The sequence below is a fragment of the Astatotilapia calliptera genome, chromosome 13 (assembly GCF_964374335.1).
Source record: "Astatotilapia calliptera chromosome 13, fAstCal68.1, whole genome shotgun sequence".
NCBI lineage: Eukaryota > Metazoa > Chordata > Actinopteri > Cichliformes > Cichlidae > Astatotilapia > Astatotilapia calliptera.
In genome coordinates this window covers 1,161,857-1,181,196 of record NC_137434.1, presented here as the reverse complement: position 1 = coordinate 1,181,196, position 19,340 = coordinate 1,161,857, and the positions used below count along the sequence as shown (strand labels likewise).

The following is a 19,340-nucleotide window of genomic DNA, read 5'->3' as shown; positions in this document are numbered from 1 at the left end:
CCATGTGAATCTGGTGCTCGGTGTAATTCAAAATGAATGTATTAACCTTTTGAGTTGAGGAACCCCTTAGTGTGGGTGTCCTGGGCTGGCACGTTCAGCATTAACCTGACACGTTTTACAGTTTTATGTTGAATACAGAATGTTTAAAGGCTTCCCTGTTAAATTCATTTGCAACCCCCCCCCACCTTTTTCTACAATATAATTTATAGCGATGCAGTAGTAAGTACTCCTCTGCCTTGTAGTAATCAGAGCTGTGCTGCTGCGTTTAGTCGGCACCCACGCTGTTGCATTTTTAAGCCTCTCAGCTCGTTTTTCAAAGACAAAGCAGCGGCTCGTAGAGTCGGTGTGCTCCAGCTGAAAGAACACGTGCAAGTCGCGTCTGTCAAACTTTAATAGAAAAGTATTATACCTGTATATACACTACAATATTATTCAATCACTTGTGAGTGGGGCTGATGTTTTCTTGGTCTGGCAGTCATCTGAGGGACTCTCTCAGCTGCTCATATATCCTCTGGTCCTACACAAGGAACACACACACACAGTCAGTGCACGTTTGTGGTTTTCACACAGAAACAAAAGTTGAACAGCTCGTCTCCGTTTCTCTGTCACTCACTCAGTCCACACTTATTTTAAACAGTTACCTGAGTAATGATCACATTGACATTCGGTTTGTAGGTTAGTACTGCAGAGTTTTTTGGCATGCAGTGTTTAGCGTGACGAGTCAGACCGGTTCAGGTAGGTTGCGGGACTGTGACTGAGGCCAGTTCAGTCTGCTGTGACAAACACTTCTTATCAGCAGCATGTGGAATGCTGCCAGAGTAATGGACTCTGGCAGCATGAGTTATGGGGAGAGAGAGGAGCGCTGGCAGTCAACTATGAGGTGTGATAAGACTGGCAGCTGCCTCTCCCTGACCTGCTTTTTTTACACACACATTTTATTTCTATCTATCTATATATATATTAGAGGTGGGAATCACCATACATCCCACGATACGATATTATCACAATACTTAACGCACGATACGATATTATTGCAATTTTTTAAAATATTTTGCGATATTCAGATTCTGTACATAAAGGTAAACTTTATCAATATTCATTTTATCTAATATCAAAGTCTCACACTCAGTCTTTCTCTCATCTCAGTCAGTTTTATTGTTGACAAACTGAACGGTTTGTATTACAGTCTAGTCCAACTTAACTGAATGCAACCATCTGGTACAATTACAGCTATTCTGAACTATGCAATTTATGAAAACTATGCAGCCCCTGAAGAATTTGAAAGTAAATTAAAACAAAATATAATTTTACATTAAATAAAAAAGTTTTAAACTTAATTAAAATAAAACATGTCTTAAAGTTAAACACATTTGGACAGTGAAGGAATGTCAGGATTGTTGCTCAGAAAAGGATCAACATGCTCTGAAGTCAGAGCACAAAAACTTTTTTTGTAACAAAATATCGATTTCTGCTGTCCCTGTATCGATACAAAATATCACGATACTACACAGTACGTACCTACATACAGGCAAATTTCATATAAATAAAAATCACAGGCCACATGGTGTTGTTGATATGTATTGACTCTAAGACCTAATCACTTAAACATATATCATGGTATGTTAACCTTTTTTCACCACTGTACTTGCAGGACACGTCTGAGAATTTGGATCCATCTAGATCCTGATTGAAAATACATTCCCAAAATGTGACCATGCTTTATTACCTTTGTGGACACAGACGGTCGGACCTTCCCGAAGGCATCCTCAAAGTTGTCCTTGCTCACTCTGATGTCAGCAGCAGAGCCAGACGAATGTGTGTGGCCTGTGTGGAGCGTAGAGGCGAACAGAATGGACATGCATGAGTGTAATTAGCTAGTTTCAGTGCAACTGTGAATCGTGTTTTACTTTTTGATAGCACAACAATCGTTAGCTGTACTAAAGAGGAAACAGAAATCAATAGAAAGAAGAGGGAATACAGGTGCTATGATTGTTTCTTCTTTACGTTTATAAATCACTAAAAATAATCTTCAGTGAAAACCCAGGTAGGTCTCGGTTGCACCTCGTAGGCCAGCTTATTGTTGTTATTTGAGTTGGAATATGAAAGTTTGATATACTGCATACAGTGTTCTCTTGTATATGTTATTGTAGGGTCAATATTAAAGCGCTTTGAGGCGACTGTTGCTGTGATTTGGTGTAATATTAACAAAACTGAACTGAATTAAACTGAGTCCATGCACTAACTAGACCGTAACGTGCTAAAGTAAAGTGAAACCATGGGAATGTGTTTGGTGACTACCTGCAGACCCACAGGAGGACTACAGCTGTGGAGCTAAACACTGTGCAGGCATGCAGAGGACGAGTTCAGTTACCAGGAGATGCAGCCGAGGAAGGCTGGGACTTCAGGTAGGTCCTCAGGGCATTAAGAGACGCCTCCCTCACCAATGCAGTCAGGTCAGCTCCACTACGTCAAAACACACACACACCTTTAGTGTGGATCAGATTTCACTCTTTTCAGTGCTGTTTATGTGTCAGTGCAGTTTGAACACTGCAAGCTAGAACAGAAGGCTTTGCAGCCACACTGCTGCTCCACGGCTCAAACCTACCTGAAGCCATCGCAGCGCTTATCTCGTGCAATCTCTTCAAGGCTGACATCCTGCTCCAGCTGAGGTCTGGTCCCCCCCTAAACATGGAGCAGTGAAGTTGATCAACAGCTTTTCTATAATGTCCTTAATCAGCAGTATGTGGCAGGATATTTTCAGTGTCAGCTAGATTTTAAAATACAGTCATCAGTGCACCAACATAACTGTTTAATGTGTTTGTTTCCCCTTTGTTCTCTATTTGATAGTATACAATATATAATGCACACTTTTTCATTTCATCTGAATAGAAACGGTCCATTTCCTACTTTAGTGATTGTATGCAGGATGGTATGGCGGTCTGCTGGTGGTGGCAGACCCACATACAAGGTTTTATCCAGACGGCCTGGTCTCAGTACAGCAGGGTCGATGATATCTGGTGATAAAACAGAACATTGTAACAGTAAAAACCTGCCATTTCAAATCATTTAAAGAAGAATGTGCTCAAAGTATTCTTTTTAACCTAAATCCGCTTCCTGTTCCATGCATCTAACTTCCCAAATTCTACAAACACTTTAACTTTGTCATCAGTAAATGTCCTCAGCAAAACCCATTTTCAGTCTCCAGTTACTCTATATGAGCAAAAGTCCTCGGCCACACCTGTTACTCTTTGGATTTAGTAGTTTTCAGTCCCATTGTGTAGAGTCCAGTCATGCAGCTGCCTTTACAAGCCTTTGTGAAAGAATGGGTTATTCTCAATGAAATAAGGTGGCACTGTAATACTGTAAGATTTTCTCTCTCCTCGATATTCCACATTCAGCTGACATCTAGTGGAAGCAACAGCATTGCTTAAACATACTGAAAAACAGAAGCAACTCAAAGTGGTGGACACGTACGGCGGTGCACAGCGCTCTGCCGAGCTCCTTTAGTTTAAACATCAACACACAAACAGTGAACCAGGAGCTTCACAGCCTGGGTTTCCATGGCCAAGCAGCTCCTTGAGGCGTGCTGTTATGGTAATACGTCTCCATACCTGGTCTGTTAGTGGCAGCCATGATGAAGACCTGCCGTCGACTCTCCAAGCCGTCCATCTCTGTAAGCAGCTGGTTGACGACCCGCACACTGGCTCCTGACTGAACACAAACAAAGACAGTTCACGCCTGCTGTGGGGGGGCGGTTGTTTTTTTAGATTTTCTCCCCCTTTCTCTTCCTGCCTCTCAGTGCTGGCATTGGCATGTTGCACATTGTGAGATTATTCTGTTATTATATGTTATCTTATATATGTAGTTAAAGTAGTTGAATTATGATAACAGCTGTAGGTCATATATTATCCTTTAGTTTAGATGGTGTGCTGTGTATGTAGTCTAGTTCTCATTATACTTTTGAGTTAACAGAACATATTCACTAGGGGTGCAACGATATTCGTATCGATATTGAACCGTTCGATACAGTGCTTTCGGTTCGGTACGCATATGTATCGAACAATACAACATTTGTAATTTATTTTATCAACTTTCCTTCTGACGATGCTGTCTGTGTTGAGCGCTCAGTGAATCTGCGTTCGACTACTCCGCCTAGGCTCGACAGTGCAGCCTAGGCGGAGTAGTCGAACGCAGATTCACTGAGCGCTCAACACAGACAGCATAGTCAGAAGGAAGAGCGCAGGGCAAGCTAGCGAGACAGAAGTTAAGCTCTCCTTGCAACATGGACCTCCCCCACCCTCATTCAGATCTGGCGTTTGGAATTATTTTGGTTTTCATGTGACGTATGACCCTGAAGGTAAGCGAGTCATGGACTAAAGTAAAACAGTATGTTGGATGTGCCATGCAATGCTCAATTACATGGGTGTGAACTAGTGTGTTAGCGCAGTTAGCTCGTTAACGTGTTGGCCGTCTAGCCCCATGCACGGGGCGATCGGCGGTAGCTCGTTAACAGAGATTCGCCGTGTTGTGGCGTTAAGGTCATTTCAACGAGATTAACCTGAAAGCACTAGTGGGAACACAACGAATATGACTGCACATTTACACCGACATCATCCTAGTGCAAAGACAAAAACAACAAGCATGCATGCTACAAACTTTAGCCGAGTCATTTAGACAGCTGTTAGCACATGATTCTCCTTATGCTGCTGAGAATATAGCCCAGAAGAAGCGGATAGTATAGCTTTTATTTTGGAAAGAGCCATTTCTCTGTAATAAACTCTCTTTTCCAAAGATGAGTGATTCCTCAATCAGATACAGGGCTTGCAATATCGCTAGCCCGACGTCCTGGGGCTAGTGATTTTTTCAGTCGGGCTACAAAAATCTATCTCTGCCCTGCCCGTCGGGCTATTGTAGGAAAAATATATGTCAATGCTTTTGCATTCTTTCAGAAATGTAGCTGGGTAATTATGTCATTGGCATCGGTGAGCCACTGTCAATATGTGACATATTGAAATCGCGTTTGAATTTGCGCTTGTTTTTTTGCTTTCACTTTGCAATCCTGCGAACTGTGTATAGAGAGCGACAGCACTGATCTGTGAGTGATGATAATTTGTGCACCAATTCCTCTGACATCGTCTTATTAATCGTTAGCTTACTATGCAAACATGACAAGTGAAATCTCCCGCAGCAAGCTTAAACATGTGAGAGGTTGATCGCGCAGAGAATCGCTGAGCTTATGTGAGTGAGTGTGTAAAAGCATTTCAGTTCTGCTGAGCCAAATAAGACAGGTCAGGGTGAAGAAGTGACAGCCAAAGAAAAGCTCACCACAAAACGGAGAAGTTATGACAAATCAGACTATGAGGCAAAAAGAAAGTGCAGCTTTATGGTTTCATGGACAAAAGAATTTCTGTGGCTGCAATATGATGAGCTAAATAACCAGGGCTGCACATAAGTGGTCCGCAGGTGCGCATTCGCTGTCAAAATAAAAAACACGCACAAGGGTTAGGGTTAAATTTAAAAACTGTACTTTTGAGTTAAAATATATATTTATAATTTTAATAAATGACAAATTAAAAAGGCATGAACATTTTTTTGTATCGAAAAAATATCGAACCGTGACACCAAAGTATCGAACCGAACCGAACCGTGAATTTTGTGTATCGTTGCACCCCTAATATTCACTTATTAGTTCATTAGATAAGTGTGCATCACTCTGTATCCTTGATCTGCTGGGAATGTGTTACACTGTTTTCTTGACATGCTTTATTGTTGAATCATAAAAAGAAGGTTGTAAGCAGGAGACTCTGTGTATAAGACAGGGGAGATGGACCACATTCCAGACCCCCACCTTACAGAGAGCAGAAAGACAGGGAGCCGAGGTCATAACTTAGGCGCCGTATGAGAGAAAGAATGTGAATGTTTGGGCTTTTACGACTAGGTGGGGGCCACTAGCGGCTATAAGAAGCTTAGTAGCCCGTCACCAGTTTGAGACTTGCGGTGACCCTCTTCAGGCATGTCTCCCCATCATGATGGTCCTTATGCTCTTAAGTGTTGAATTGTATGGAAATAAAGTATTGTTGATTGAGCATAAATACACCGAGTACTGTCCTTCCTTCAGCCCAAAGATTCAAAGAATTGGGAGATTTCAACAACATGCACATGTGAATAATAACAGAAATTCATAGATAAATACATAAAAGGGAAGATGAGCCCACAGAGGTATTAAAAACGAAGTGCTTGTCCTGCTTGGTGCAGCGTTTGATACTGTCAACCACGGTATGTTACTACAGAGAGACACACTGGCTGTGAAAGGAAATGGCCTGCATTGGTTTGAATAACATCTGACAGATATGTAAATGGGGAGTCTTCTTAACCACAAGTCATGGAGTTCCACAGGGCTTTGTGTGTCTAATGGGAACATACAGTTTAAATGAAATCACACTTTCCTGACATGCTAACATTATGATCTTACCTCGTGGCCTGAGCGGCGTGGACACAGTGCGTCGATCTCGTCAAAGAAGATCACACAAGGAGCAGAGTTGCGTCCTCTTTGGAAGACCTGTCTGACAGCCCGCTCGCTCTCTCCCACATACTGCAAACACAGAGCACAAGTCAGCTCTGAGGTCGACACAGACGGTCGACTTTTATTCAGCACACTTATAAAGAAATCAACAGAAATGAGAATCCAGATATGCAGATAATATGCAGGCATGTGTGGCTGGTGGTTCGGGACAAACCCTCAGAGGCATGTTTCTTGGCTCTGCTACGACTCTCCAAAACAATGCAGCAATGCACAGGCTGAGGCCAGCACAGCAGCATGCTCTCCAGCTCAGTGACTTACCATGTTGAGCAGCTCTGGTCCTTTGACAGAGATGAAGTTGAGGCCTGACTCGTTGGCTACGGCCTGCCAGGAAAGAGAATAGAAGCATTCAGTGAGGCACGCTGAGAAAATGAGCAGCATGACAGAGCCAAGTTAGCCATAGGCCTTATGCTAAGTTAAGTGTGTTTGTCCAGTCTCCACAGAGACGTGTGACTGATACTGACAGTGACCCTACTTCATCCTCAGAAAGAGACCGAATGTCCTGATTTACTTCATATTAAAGTTACATATAAAATAAATAAATGATAATCGATTTGGTTTGAACATGTTTAAAATTCATCACTCAGATTTTCATAACTATGCTGTGCTATGAAAACAGATGATGCTCGTGTATGTGTCGGTGGGCGGGACAACCTTGGCCAGCAGGGTTTTTCCACATCCTGGAGGTCCAGCCAGCAGCACCCCAGACGGAGCGCTCAGCCCCAGAGCTCTGAACTGCTCTGGAGAACGCACTGGAGCCTGCAGGGCACACACGGCTGTGTTATCTGTGCTAACACTGATCAGAGACGAGTGAGGCTGAACCAGCTCAAACACAGGTAACGTGTGAGAGAACAGAGGACAGTAGTATAATAAAAGACAATAAAATAAAAGGGTCATGGCTTATTCTGAAATCCATGTGTTTACCAGTATAGCCATGGTGAGCTCCTCTCGGACATCCTGCAGCGCTCCCACATCTTCCCAGGTGACATCAGGCACTGTGGCAAATCCTTCCCTCTTAGCTGAGGGCTGCACACTAGCCAGAGAGAGCTGGAAATCTGACATGAGAATGGACAAGCCAGCCAGCTTCTCCTCTGATAGGGTCTCTGTGCTCTTCAGCAGGCACAGCACGCTCCACAGCTCCCCCTGCTGGACGCAGCACATAACACGTCAGGGCAACGCAGAGGCAGGAAATCCCGTCGAGTCGTTTTGCATTCAAATGCAGCACAACAGTGAGTGTGGCATCTCCACAAAAACAGGGCAGCGACGCGTACACGTGCTGTGGTTGAAGCAGCACCAACATATTTAACAGCCTGCCACACTGAAGGTGTGTCTGCTGTGTGATATGAGCCATACAGATCTGTGTGCGCCGCTCGCCTCAGTTTGGCTCTAATCTATGTCAAGTTCAAACTTCTTAAGTGAGTATTTCTGTAAAACATGCAAAGATCTGTGTTCGTGCTCTGAGAACAGCAGTTCTGTTAGCCCGAGTCATCCAAACATGAGCAGTAACGACAGCTTTAACAGCACCTGCAGGCATCTCTCACTCTGATCTCATATACTAACACTGACAAGAGCTCATAAGAAAAACAAATAAGCAGCAAGTCTGTAGTCCTCATTATTTAAGAACGATCATCGTGCTGAGTAACGTTTGAGACCGTCCCGGAGCTCCTCGTACCTGCTGATGATTCTGTCCCGGCTCCTCCTGAGGCACGGGGTTGGCGTCGGTCGCTTGTTGTTGTTCTGACGTGACGTCTGTCAAAGCTAACGGTTCTTTAGCAGATGTCTGGCTTTGGCTGTGCGGAGGCCCCCTCGTTTCCAGCAGCACCCTGTTTACAGCACTCATGGCAGCTTCGCGGCACAAAGCCATGAGGTCAGCACCCACGTAGCCTGGGGTGAGTCGGGCCAGCTGCTGGTAATCAAAGTCCTCTGGCAGCTTCAGCTTTCGACATAACGTCCTCAAGATCCTGGGAGAGTAACAAACACGTTCAAACTGTGTACTCGTGAGCCGAGCGAGAGACTGCTGTGGTAAATACCCAAAAGTGTCAACAATCCCTGCTCCACAAACGGGCACGGTGCTGATCGTCCACCTGCCCAACACTTTGCTTTAGGTCTCAGCATCCTCTGAGCATCTCATCGCCATCTGTGATGGACATGTTATTCAAATCACGACCCCTTCCTTCAGTATCACCTCATCTTTCTGCCACAGAACTGGAGTTCGTGGTGTGATTCAGTTCTGCTCTGCTTTCCACAGAGGTCGCACGTATGCTTCCCTGTTTTTTCAGGACGATACAGGTCAGCATACGCAGCGTATTAAGGAAACCTTGCTTCACATTCCTGCTTTGTTGTTAGCTAATATCGATCAGGCTGCCTGTGATGTGCTCACGTCACTGTTAGATCCCTGACACTGCCTCTGTCACCTCTATTTTCTTTTACTTGGAACCCAAAGTGACCCAAGTGTTTCCCAATAACAGAGAGAACCTCGAGTAGGGAAGGTGCTGTTCCTTTAATTTCTCACCCATTCCCGCCCTGATGGCCTTTGGCTACCAGTCAAGAAAGTACAAAAGGTAAACGTGAAATGTTGACACGAAGCACAACTGAAACACCAATTTGTCCGTCTAGTTGTGTGTAGCTGACCTGAGACGTGCCGCTTCATCTGGGATACCCATGCAGATCTCTCTGTCGAAGCGGCCGGCTCTGCGGAGGGCGGGGTCCAGGGAGTCTGGTCTGTTGGTGGCACCGACGACCAGGAGCTGAGCCGGAACTGCCAGACTATTCAGATCTGTCAGGCAGAGTGCAAAAAAACGTGACGCCGCTGGCGAAAGCCGAGGTGTGGTGTTAATGAACACGAGCGTTCCGGTGCGACGAGCCTGATAAGTGCTTATGTTTGTGAGTCTGCTTGTATTTCCACAAGAGAATTGCATGTCATACCATCCATGCAGGTTAGCAGCTGGGCTACAATCCTCCTCTCCATATCTTTAGAGGCCACCTCTCTTTTAGGGGTGATGGCATCTATCTCATCTATGAAGAGGATACACGGAGCTGAACTCTGCAAGGGAGGAAGAGAAACTACATTCGCTTTACATTGTTACAGTCACGCCACAGGTCTCATGCTTATTCATGCACCGCCTTGATCTCTATACAAGTTTTTAACCACATTCAAAGAGGACTTTCTCTGACACCATAACACGTCTGCACCCGTGAGCCTGCAGCTCCATCAAACCATCTAAACTTAGAGCGTTGCTGCGGCTTTGAGGATCAGCTGCGTTCGACTGCCTGTCAATCACCAGCACGCTGCTAAAATAAGGTGCGGGCTCAGGAGCGAGCCGGACACTTCTGGAACGATTGGAAGTAAAAGTGGAAAAAAAGCAGTATTAACCACAGCGAGGTCAAACAGCTCCCTGAGCTTCTGTTCAGACTCCCCGGACACTCCGGACACCAGCTCTGGAGCAGAAACCTTCAACATGGGCAGGTGCATCTCCTGAAACACACAATCACAGCTTATTTAAGTGCACAACACCTTCATGGACGTCACCCATACTCAGACCCTGTTAGAGAAGTAGCAGCACTTTGTTGCCAAAACGTGATGAAACCAGGCTGAAAGGATGCCGAGGTGCATCTCTATATATGAATTGTCCAGCACTCACCCCAGCCACAGCCTGGGCCAGCAGGGTCTTTCCACAACCAGGTGGTCCATGCAGCAGAAAGCCCCTCGGAGGAACCATTCCCAGCTGCTGGTACACCTCTGGGTGTCGCATGTGTATGAGCAGCTTACACACTTCCTGCAGCAATGTTTTTTATAGAAATGAGTGAACACCAGCTGGACAATTTCATGTGCAGTCAACACATTCTTCATTTACGCCGTGCTGTGTTACAGCAATGCACTTTAATCAAAGAAGCTAATGTAGCTACAGACAAGGCAGCAAGGACGACGGTACTAACCACTAACGTCTCTTCATTTCCTCCAACATCTTCAAACTTCAAAGTGGGGTAGTGCAGCTCGGGCGACTTTGCTAAAGAATCATTCATAGAGAAAATGACTGCAAAGAAACAGACGCTGACAACCACTGCAGTGAAGTCTTATACTAACAGACGTATTGGAACTGAAGTGAAACACATACCTTATTTATAGAATTAGAAATAAGGGGTCAAAAATGTTTGCATGCAAGTTTTTCTGCAAGGCTGAAAATGTTGTGGGGGGTGGAGCTGAACCCTTTTAAAGTGGAGCCAGATATCGTCTGAGACGTACCTTAGCTCCCACCCACTGCACGAGGTGCATGCTCAGTGAGGCACGGCGATTACCCATAATGCATCTCTGAACAGCACAGCAAATTATTCCCGCCTGTGGATGCCTCTCTTTACAATCGCTCCATCTAATGCACAGGAAGCACTGCAGTAGCTGTATGATCGCACTGACAAACTACACAAAGCGGTACCTTTCTTGTTGAGCGTGTGTGTCTCTGTGGTTTCAGGACTTCTTTCAGCAGTCTTTCTCCTTTTTTTGGACTTCTTGTGAGACCTGTCCCCCTCCAGAATGGACACGTCAGTCTGTTTGTGACAGGCGAGGAGGCCATGTAACGTGAACATAGGACATAAATACTGATCAAAATACCGTCTCTTTTTGCATATGTGTCACAGTTACATGTTTCATGTCATCAAATGTTAATATGACACAACTGTGGACTTCATCTATTAATGGGGAAAAGCTAGCCAAGTCTACCGTGGCCTGTGTGAGGAAGTAATTGCCCCCCTCATGAAACGCTGCGTCCAACCACAGTTCAGCTTCGCCACACGCAGGCTTACTGTCAGACATGCTCAAGAAATCAGCTACATGTTAGGTGATTTCTTATCAAGTCCTTTATTTGAGAAAATGAAGTAAACTAAAAGAGCTAAAAAAAAGGAACACGTCATTATGATCTAAAGAACCTGCTGGAAGACAAAACACTGCCGTGTCTGGAAAGGATGGATACCGAGCCGTTTCTAAGGCTGGGACTCCAGAAAACCAGGAAACAAGGGGAAGAAAACTGTGGAGAGCTGAAGGTGAAAACCATTGCTGACCAAAACAACACAAAGACTGGAAGCTTGAGTCACGTTACATATGAGAGCAAACTAACACAGCATTTCATACCAGCAGTCAGACACAGTGGTGCTGCTTCAAGCCTGGATAGTCCATAGATTTGTCTCTCTACCAGAAAATCTTGAAGGAGAATGTCAGGCCATCAGTTTATGACCCGACAAGAGCACTTGGGTTACGCAGCAGGAAAATAACCCAACACACGGCATCAAGTGCACCTCTGACTGGCTCAAAGAAGCAACGAACAAAGTCGGGCCTAAATCTGATTGAGATGCTTTGGCATGGACAGTGCTCCAGTGTGGCTGAACTTGGGTCAAAGTGGGGCAAAGCTTCACCACAGAGATGTGAAAGACTCACTGCCAGTGCTTGATGGCAGTTCTTGCAGCCAAGGGTTAGTTTTAGGGGCAATTACTTTCCCACACATGGCCAGGTAGGTCTGGATAACGTCTTTCCCTCAATGGATGAAACAAACATTTCAAATGTGTAACTCAGGTTATCTTTGATATTAACATTTATTTGGTGATTGAAACCTTCAAGTGGGACAAATATGTAAACAACCGAAGGAAGGTTAGTGATTCTGGCTGCTCCCAGTCTGTAAGTTCCACACCAGTGCCAAATTGCTCTCTGATGGAGTATGAATGTACTTCCATACAGAAAGAAAAAGGTGAAGGAGGCATGTTGTCTAAAGTGCTCAGGTAGAGACAAAAGCACTATAAAAGAAGCAGTGCCGTTCAACAGCTTCTTGTCCGTGACCCATTTTCTCACCACCTTTGATTGCACACTTCACTTTTGAGCCACAGTGACCGTCTCAGTGTCACTATGATATCATGTATGTATTTATCCATTTCCATATCCAAACGGTCTTCACTCCTGTGGAGACCTGTTGCTTCGTCCTTGGACCTCAGACACTATTATTAATTTTTTCCTCGTTTCTTGCCTTGGCCACTGCTTTCTCCGCTTCACTTGGAGGTAAACGCGTTTCCTTCAAGAGGAAAATTGGAGCTAGTGCCCGCGAACTGTATGAGACTGTTTAGAACTAATGGCCTTGTGCAATTCTGATTCACTCACACGTGATGGTGAGAACAAAATAGGCCAGAATCACCTTTCATACATGCAGCAGTGATTTTGCATGCAAACTCATTTTTTGCGCAGGGTAAGAACAATTCCACGTGAATGTGAGTAAATCAGGCCCAACGTCCTTTGGGCAGAGGACAACAAAGAGCGGCAAACACAGCATATCAGCACAGAGTACAATGGCAGAGCTGCCACACCTTGATAAATGGTATCCAAGTAATACTTTTTTACTCCATTTGAGAACTCAAAGCACTTTCTAGTATGATCCTCATTCACATACCTTTTCTATACTTAAGCACTTCAATATAACATTCCCATTTCAGTGAATGCACTGGTGCAACTGAGAATTCAGTGAGGACTAGGGCTGCCACGATTTGTCGACTAGTCACGATTACGTCGACTATCAAAATCGTCGACGACTGATTTAATAGTCGACGCGTCGTTTGAAGCTTTGTAAGATCACAAAAGACGCAGGAATAATAGCAGGATTTAAGAGTGTAATAACGGACTGGAACAGAAGATGGCAGCATTGCATGTACAAGGATGTCAGCTACCGTTAAACCCCGAAGAAGAAGAAGCTGTGTCCCAGAATTCATAGCGCGGCCCAGCGCAGTTTCCAACAATGGCGGCAGCTAGTTAGTTTTAATGTTACTCTTATTATTCTTTCTGGGTCACAAAATAAACGTTTAACATATTTTCAGGCGAGAATGTAGCTGTGTAAACCTCAAATATCTGCTCAGTTTATCAGGACACCGCATATTTTCAAAAGCGCTCCGACGTTTTCGGAGACGTCTGTTACCCACTAGCTCGTTAGCTAGGCGGGGGCTAGGCTAACTAGAGCCGTGAGAACACCGGACTCCCCGCAAATCGTTTTCAAACCCACCGCCGTCTTTCGCTACTCAGGTTAAATATATATGAGTCACTTAGATAACTTAAAATGTTATTGTTTGGCTTTTTTTTTTTTAGTATTTTATTTGTTCCTGAGTAAATCAGTTTGTCTGAGATTAAAGTTATAGTTTTTACACAGCTGAATAAACATCAAGCAGACAGCTGATTATCAGAAGTGTGAGATGCTGGAGAATATACTCCGGTGTCCTGTTATATTTTAGATAGCAAGGAGTTTATTAAACTTCACCGAAACAATCTGCAAATTTCATTAAAATTTAATAAACTATCATCTTTTCTTTATTTTTAGTTAGCACAGACCTTAAACACTTAAAGCTGTAAGCTAATGATAGTTATATAAGAGCAGATGCTGCTGGTGCAATAAGCTGTAGTTTTACGGCCAATGGATGATGATCTGATTAGTCGACTAATCGCATAAATAATCGGTGACTAGTCGACTATCAAAATGATCGTTTGTGGCAGCCCTAGTGAGGACCAAGAACACTTCCAGACTGGGGAGCCGGGGATGAACCCAGTCGGAGCTGGACCTCAGCCTGATTGAAATGCTGTGGCGGGACCTTAAGAGAAATGTGCATAAATGATAGTTTGCTGCCTGCAAACATCCATGGACCAGGGGTGGCTGTGGCAGAGCAGATCAGCTACTGACTGGAAGGTTGGTGGTTCGATTCCTGGCTTCCCCAGTCTGCATGCCAAATACCTTTGGGCAAAATATTAACCCCAAATTGCTCTCCGATGCGTCCATCGGAGTGTGAATGTGTGTGAATGTTTATTAGTTGCACTTGTGTTTAGAAGTGCTTGAATGTGGCGTGTTGTATAGAGCGCTTTGAGTACTCCGGGAGAGTAAAGCGCTACATAAGAATCAGTCCATTTGCCATGGACTGAAGCGGAGTGGTTCAAAACTCCTCCACAGTGATGTGAGGGACTGAAATCATGCAGAGAAAGCTGACAGGCACAACCAGCACTTTTCTTATTGAAGCCAAACAACTTGCAATACTGACTGTGATGCAATTCCAAGCACCAAAGAGCACAACCACATCACATCTTAATGATTATCACACGACGCTTACTAGGGTTCATCTGTGCAGACATGTTAGTTACAGACATTTACTGGTTGTTTGGTCGGGTCGTCACAAAGGTCGATGATGGTGCTGCTCTTCTCGGGAGCTCTATCAATAAACCAGCCTCCTTTGGAGACCAGGGTCACTGAAGCCGAAGGCGGAGCAGTGGCTGTGCTGCGAGGACTGCTGGTAGCAGCGTTCCCTTTCCGGTACAGAGACGACAGAGAGCTGTTCATTTGGTTTGTGGGCTGTGACAGGGAGAAAAAGGTCATTAGCAAATTAGTGCTAAACCACACACGCACGCACACGCACGCTGCCCCAAGAAGTTGATTCTGTTCATCTGGATGTTTTCGTCACTCATCAGGTGACGTCTTCAGTCTCAGCTGAACATTCGCACGGTGACTAACAACAGGCTGTGAGCTCAACTTCTTCATCATTAACATGTAAATCATGACCACTGACCATCGAACTATTGTTTCCTCTGCCTCCATAATGACATCTCAATAAAATCCAGGGTGTTCTGGATGTGGTGTTCAGAGCTGCAGCAGGTTGAGGATCGAAGCCAGAAACTTTGAGATGTTATAGGTGACAGAGTTACAGTCGGTCTTAAAGGTGCACCCTGTTAATGTGTCTTTGGTAAACCATTCAGCCTTGGTGCAGCTTGCGGTCAACAGCATCGTCTTGTTCTAACTGCTTCAGTCTATCCACTTCCTGGGTCTTCTTTCAGGGGCTCATAAGTATTTCTCATGATAGTCTTTCTGGTTGGTGCACCTACGCTTGACAGGATGCATGATACTGTTGTTGTCATTACTAAGGGATGCGAGTGCCTTCCTTTCCTCCATGCAGATGTTGGATGCTGGGCGCTTTGCATTGCTGGGACAAGTTGAAGCTTTTGTCCGCAGCAGCTCTGCTTTGCCTCGGCGTCACAACAAAGTTTTCGCAGCTTTTGCGAGGATGTTTTTCTCCACTTTTTGCTACTCTCATCGAGAAGATCTCTGTCGGATCTCTTTTAATTTTAGCATGTCAAATCTGTCTCACCCGTTCACTGAGCAGCTGGTTCTGGGGCATTTTTGTTGCTGGGAAGCCTTAAATGAAGATTGCATTTGCAGACTTTTAGGAGTAATCCTGCTTTGTCTGCATCTGAATCTCAGGTGCAGCCATCAGTCGTGCTGTTTGCTCGTGCACATGTGCTAGCTTTAGGCAGTCCTTGCTAAAGTCGGTTAAAATTCTGTTCAGAGAAAAGAATCAACTTTTTGGGATTTCCTTACCTGGATGACTGAGCATCCACACACACACACACGCACGCATCACTAATTAGTGCTTACAATGTTCTCATTACTGTCAGAAGCCTCCTCTGAGCTGCTGCTACCACTCTCGTCACTGTAAACACAGATTTAGAGCACATCAATTACACATTTAAAGAGCAGAAGAACAGCAGAGGACACAACAAGCAGAGGGCCTCACCCAGTGTCACGGTGGCTGTGCTTGGCTCTCTTAGCCAGGTGTTTGCTCTCCAGCTCGTTCAGCCCAGAATCCTTAATGACTGCTTCATACACTAGAAAAGCCATACATGTCAAACTGAGTGCACAATCATTAGGCTGTAACAGACACACACAAGCTGCAGAGGTCATCTGGGCTTTTGTCATATCGCTGCACGACAAGACTTCCTGTGATGGAAAACCTGAATGATCCTGCCTGTTTTTCATTAAAAAGGTTCAACATGATCATCCTTAACCAGCCTGCTGCTACAGTGGAATCATTCATCCTTCTTGTTCAATATCAATCGAGATGTGTCCAAACAGCAGAACCACACAGACCGTGCTCTCTTACCTTTCTCTACCTGGATCCTGAACGCCGTCTTGTTTCTTCTGCCATAGTCCATCCTAAAGACACAATAACTTCATGTCACCAGGACCAAAGCGGTGGAAGCACCTAAGGCCGACACGGACTCAGATTTATGTGCATTTTCAATTCTATCCCAGCCGTCCTTCACCTCATGCATGTAAAAGGAATGTAATTAAAAAGTGGTGAAGCTAATTAATATAACGGACTACCAGACACAGGAAAGACAACTGATTCACGCTTTCTGTGACAATAAACAATGGACTAATGATCAGATGTTTCTTCACTGATTTTCTCAACCCAAAGACGGAGTTTCCAGAGTCTTTGTACACCTTGTTCTGCTCTCCTCAGTGAGCTCAGTGGTGTGAAAGAGGAGGTACAACCCCTTTCAGTAGTAAGGTTTTCAGGCCATGATAAAAACAAAAAACAATCTGGTCTTTACCAAGTCTGAAAATGAAATAAAGAACCACATGTCATATTTCTTTTTAACAAAAATGAAGCCCGATGCAGCGAATAGGAAAAAAGCACGGCGTAACACTCTGACAGGGACGAGGGAGGTCAGCAGCAGCCAGGTGCTGATGAGCTGATCAGTGTGAACACAGCAGCACTCAGGTGTGTGTTAACACAATGCCAAGGTGGAAGGACATCAGCAATGATCTGCTGCCCATCGGTCTGACACAGGTTACAGGGTCATTTCAAACACATGCCTGCAAACCTCAGAGAACAGAACTTCATCCACAATGATGACAGAATGATGGAGAACACCTTTACTTCAGCTTATTGCTGCTGAAGGAACTCCAACAAGCTCCTTATGAGCACTGACCCCACTCTAAGACCCACTAAGGACCAGATTTGTCGAACTGACAAGTCCAGTGACCGTATGTGTCACTGTTATCAGTGTCTGTGAAAATGTGCTCATAAATTTCAGATATTAGCCAACCTCACAGATGCAGGTCTGCAGTGTGATGCATTAAAACCATGTCAGCCACTCAAGCATTAAAATAGAGCCGATTTAACACAGACAAAGAAGAGTCAACATGCAGGGCTTTTACACCACCACATATCTTCACTGGAACCAGCCGTGCAGATCTCAGCTTTGTGGAACAAGCTCGAGTGTCTTATTTGAGCCAGGACAGATGACTCGCCTGTACAGTTTCTGAAGGTCCAGGGCCATGGCTGACAGATCCACATATTCACTGCTGCTGGAGCCCAGATACTGAAAACACAGTTCAACATTCATGTAACCAAAGTGGTGGACACAAGGAAAATCACCAGGAAACATCATGAAATCCACTCGCTGGCATTATATTTATGGAACATCAATAGTTTTGACAGCTCGATGATGGCCACACAGTGTGAAGCAGTGCCAGGGTCTCTCACACACACACACACACAGCAGATGCTCAAAGAACTCATGCAACACAAATGATGACATCATTGGTTTCAGTAACATGTAATCTGATTACTTTGTACTGGTCTTGGTCGCACTGGTGACTGAGGAGAGACACGTACCTGCTCAACTCTTTGTCTGAGGCGACCGTCCTGCCACCCGCCGCCGTGGCCCTTCATGCCTTCTCCGCGCCTGCTGCAGGACACACCCTCAGCTTTAGTAACCATGGTAACCACAGCGTCATTTTACACTCACCTTTTACAACAGAAAAGCACTGTGTCCAGCTTCCTGTGACAACTTACAACCACTATGTCCCCACGGCGCCTTTACTAGCCTCGTATTAAACTATGATACATCACATTTGCACCGAACTTCAAAGTCTTCATGTTATTGTTTTTCCAAGCCCGCTCAGCCCCTCACTGCGCCACTAATAACACCGGTGTCATTCATTGCTTTCTGTTAGGAGCATCATTTCTCCAATTTCTTTATTTGGACAATTTTCTACACAGTTTGCAGCAGAAATCAGATTTTTCACTCAGCAGCAAACAAAAGCTCTGGGACAGACGGTGGCCTGGCTCTTATTGTTTCTTTCCTTCACCATCTTCAGGCATCCCAGAAGGAACTCCTGTTCATCTCATCTCTATGATTTCTTCAGCACATCCAGGTGATCAGAAGCGACTCTGTGACAGCGGCATTCATCAGGCAGGGACGGCTAGAAAACAAGAGCTGTGAGTGTGGGCACAGCTGTACGGCCACTCGCGTGTTTTTAAGCACCCACGTATGAAAGAGGCACAGACTCAAGCGTAGCGGACCAAACAAAAGTCTAAACGGCTCCTGCAAAAACGTGACTCACGATCAAAGTAGTGGAGGGCGCTCCTGTTCGCGTGGATGTCCGGCTTGTATCAGCTGGACGGCATTAAAACACAACCCCGTCACCACGCGGTTTCTCACGCGTGGCTTTTACAGGCACGGGGAAACAGCCTTACCACCAACACGAGTGCGACACACAGTTATCCCGGAAACGAAAATGATCACATCCGGGTGATTATTTTCAAAATAAAACAGCCTTTCTTGAGATTTGGGAAACATCAGAACACACCGGTACGTTTTGCGATGTAGTTTGAAAAGCTCGAAATATGAATTTGTCATAAAGAAAATGAGTTGACCGTTACTTCAGCACTCCCGACACCGAACACGTCCTTGTATCAGTGAGAAGCAGCAGTCCAAACCGCGTGGTTCCTGGCCCCGGGGAAGCTGTAGTGTGAGACAGTAGTCGGCGGGCACGGTGGCTCCCAGTCTGCCGCTCTGTGCCGCACACGGCGTGAGGCGCGTGAGGAGGAGCCGCTGTCGCTTTCACTTCCTCGTCGTGCTGTCGGACTGCCACACTTCCTCGTTAGTCCGAGGTGGTGGGGCTCGTCGCTG

The 19,340-nt window shown here is 45.1% G+C and overlaps 1 protein-coding gene across 10 annotated transcripts; it reads right to left on the bottom strand.

Annotated features, from left to right (window-relative positions):
* Window positions 1-373: 373 nt before the first annotated feature.
* On the bottom strand, window positions 374-19,253 carry nvl (nuclear VCP like). 10 transcript variants are annotated; one of them, XM_080287694.1, is made up of 24 exons: window positions 19,091-19,253; window positions 18,041-18,113; window positions 17,674-17,744; window positions 16,517-16,569; window positions 16,151-16,241; window positions 16,012-16,066; window positions 14,731-14,934; window positions 11,011-11,122; window positions 10,517-10,587; window positions 10,222-10,356; window positions 9,954-10,055; window positions 9,506-9,623; window positions 9,212-9,356; window positions 8,253-8,541; window positions 7,505-7,726; window positions 7,235-7,339; window positions 6,842-6,904; window positions 6,473-6,592; window positions 3,612-3,711; window positions 2,908-3,014; window positions 2,606-2,682; window positions 2,372-2,463; window positions 1,727-1,824; window positions 374-517 (listed from the first exon to the last, which is right to left on the bottom strand). In XM_080287694.1, the coding sequence occupies exons 2-24, from the start codon at window positions 18,095-18,097 to the stop codon at window positions 476-478; spliced, it is 2,529 nt and encodes an 842-aa protein (XP_080143820.1). In that variant the 5' UTR covers window positions 18,098-18,113; window positions 19,091-19,253; the 3' UTR covers window positions 374-475. The 10 variants fall into 10 exon arrangements, with proteins under 10 accessions (XP_080143820.1, XP_080143823.1, XP_080143821.1 ...); XM_080287697.1 differs by having other exon boundaries at window positions 14,737-14,934; XM_080287695.1 differs by having other exon boundaries at window positions 18,041-18,110; window positions 19,091-19,212.
* Between the last annotated feature and the right edge of the window lie 87 nt (window positions 19,254-19,340).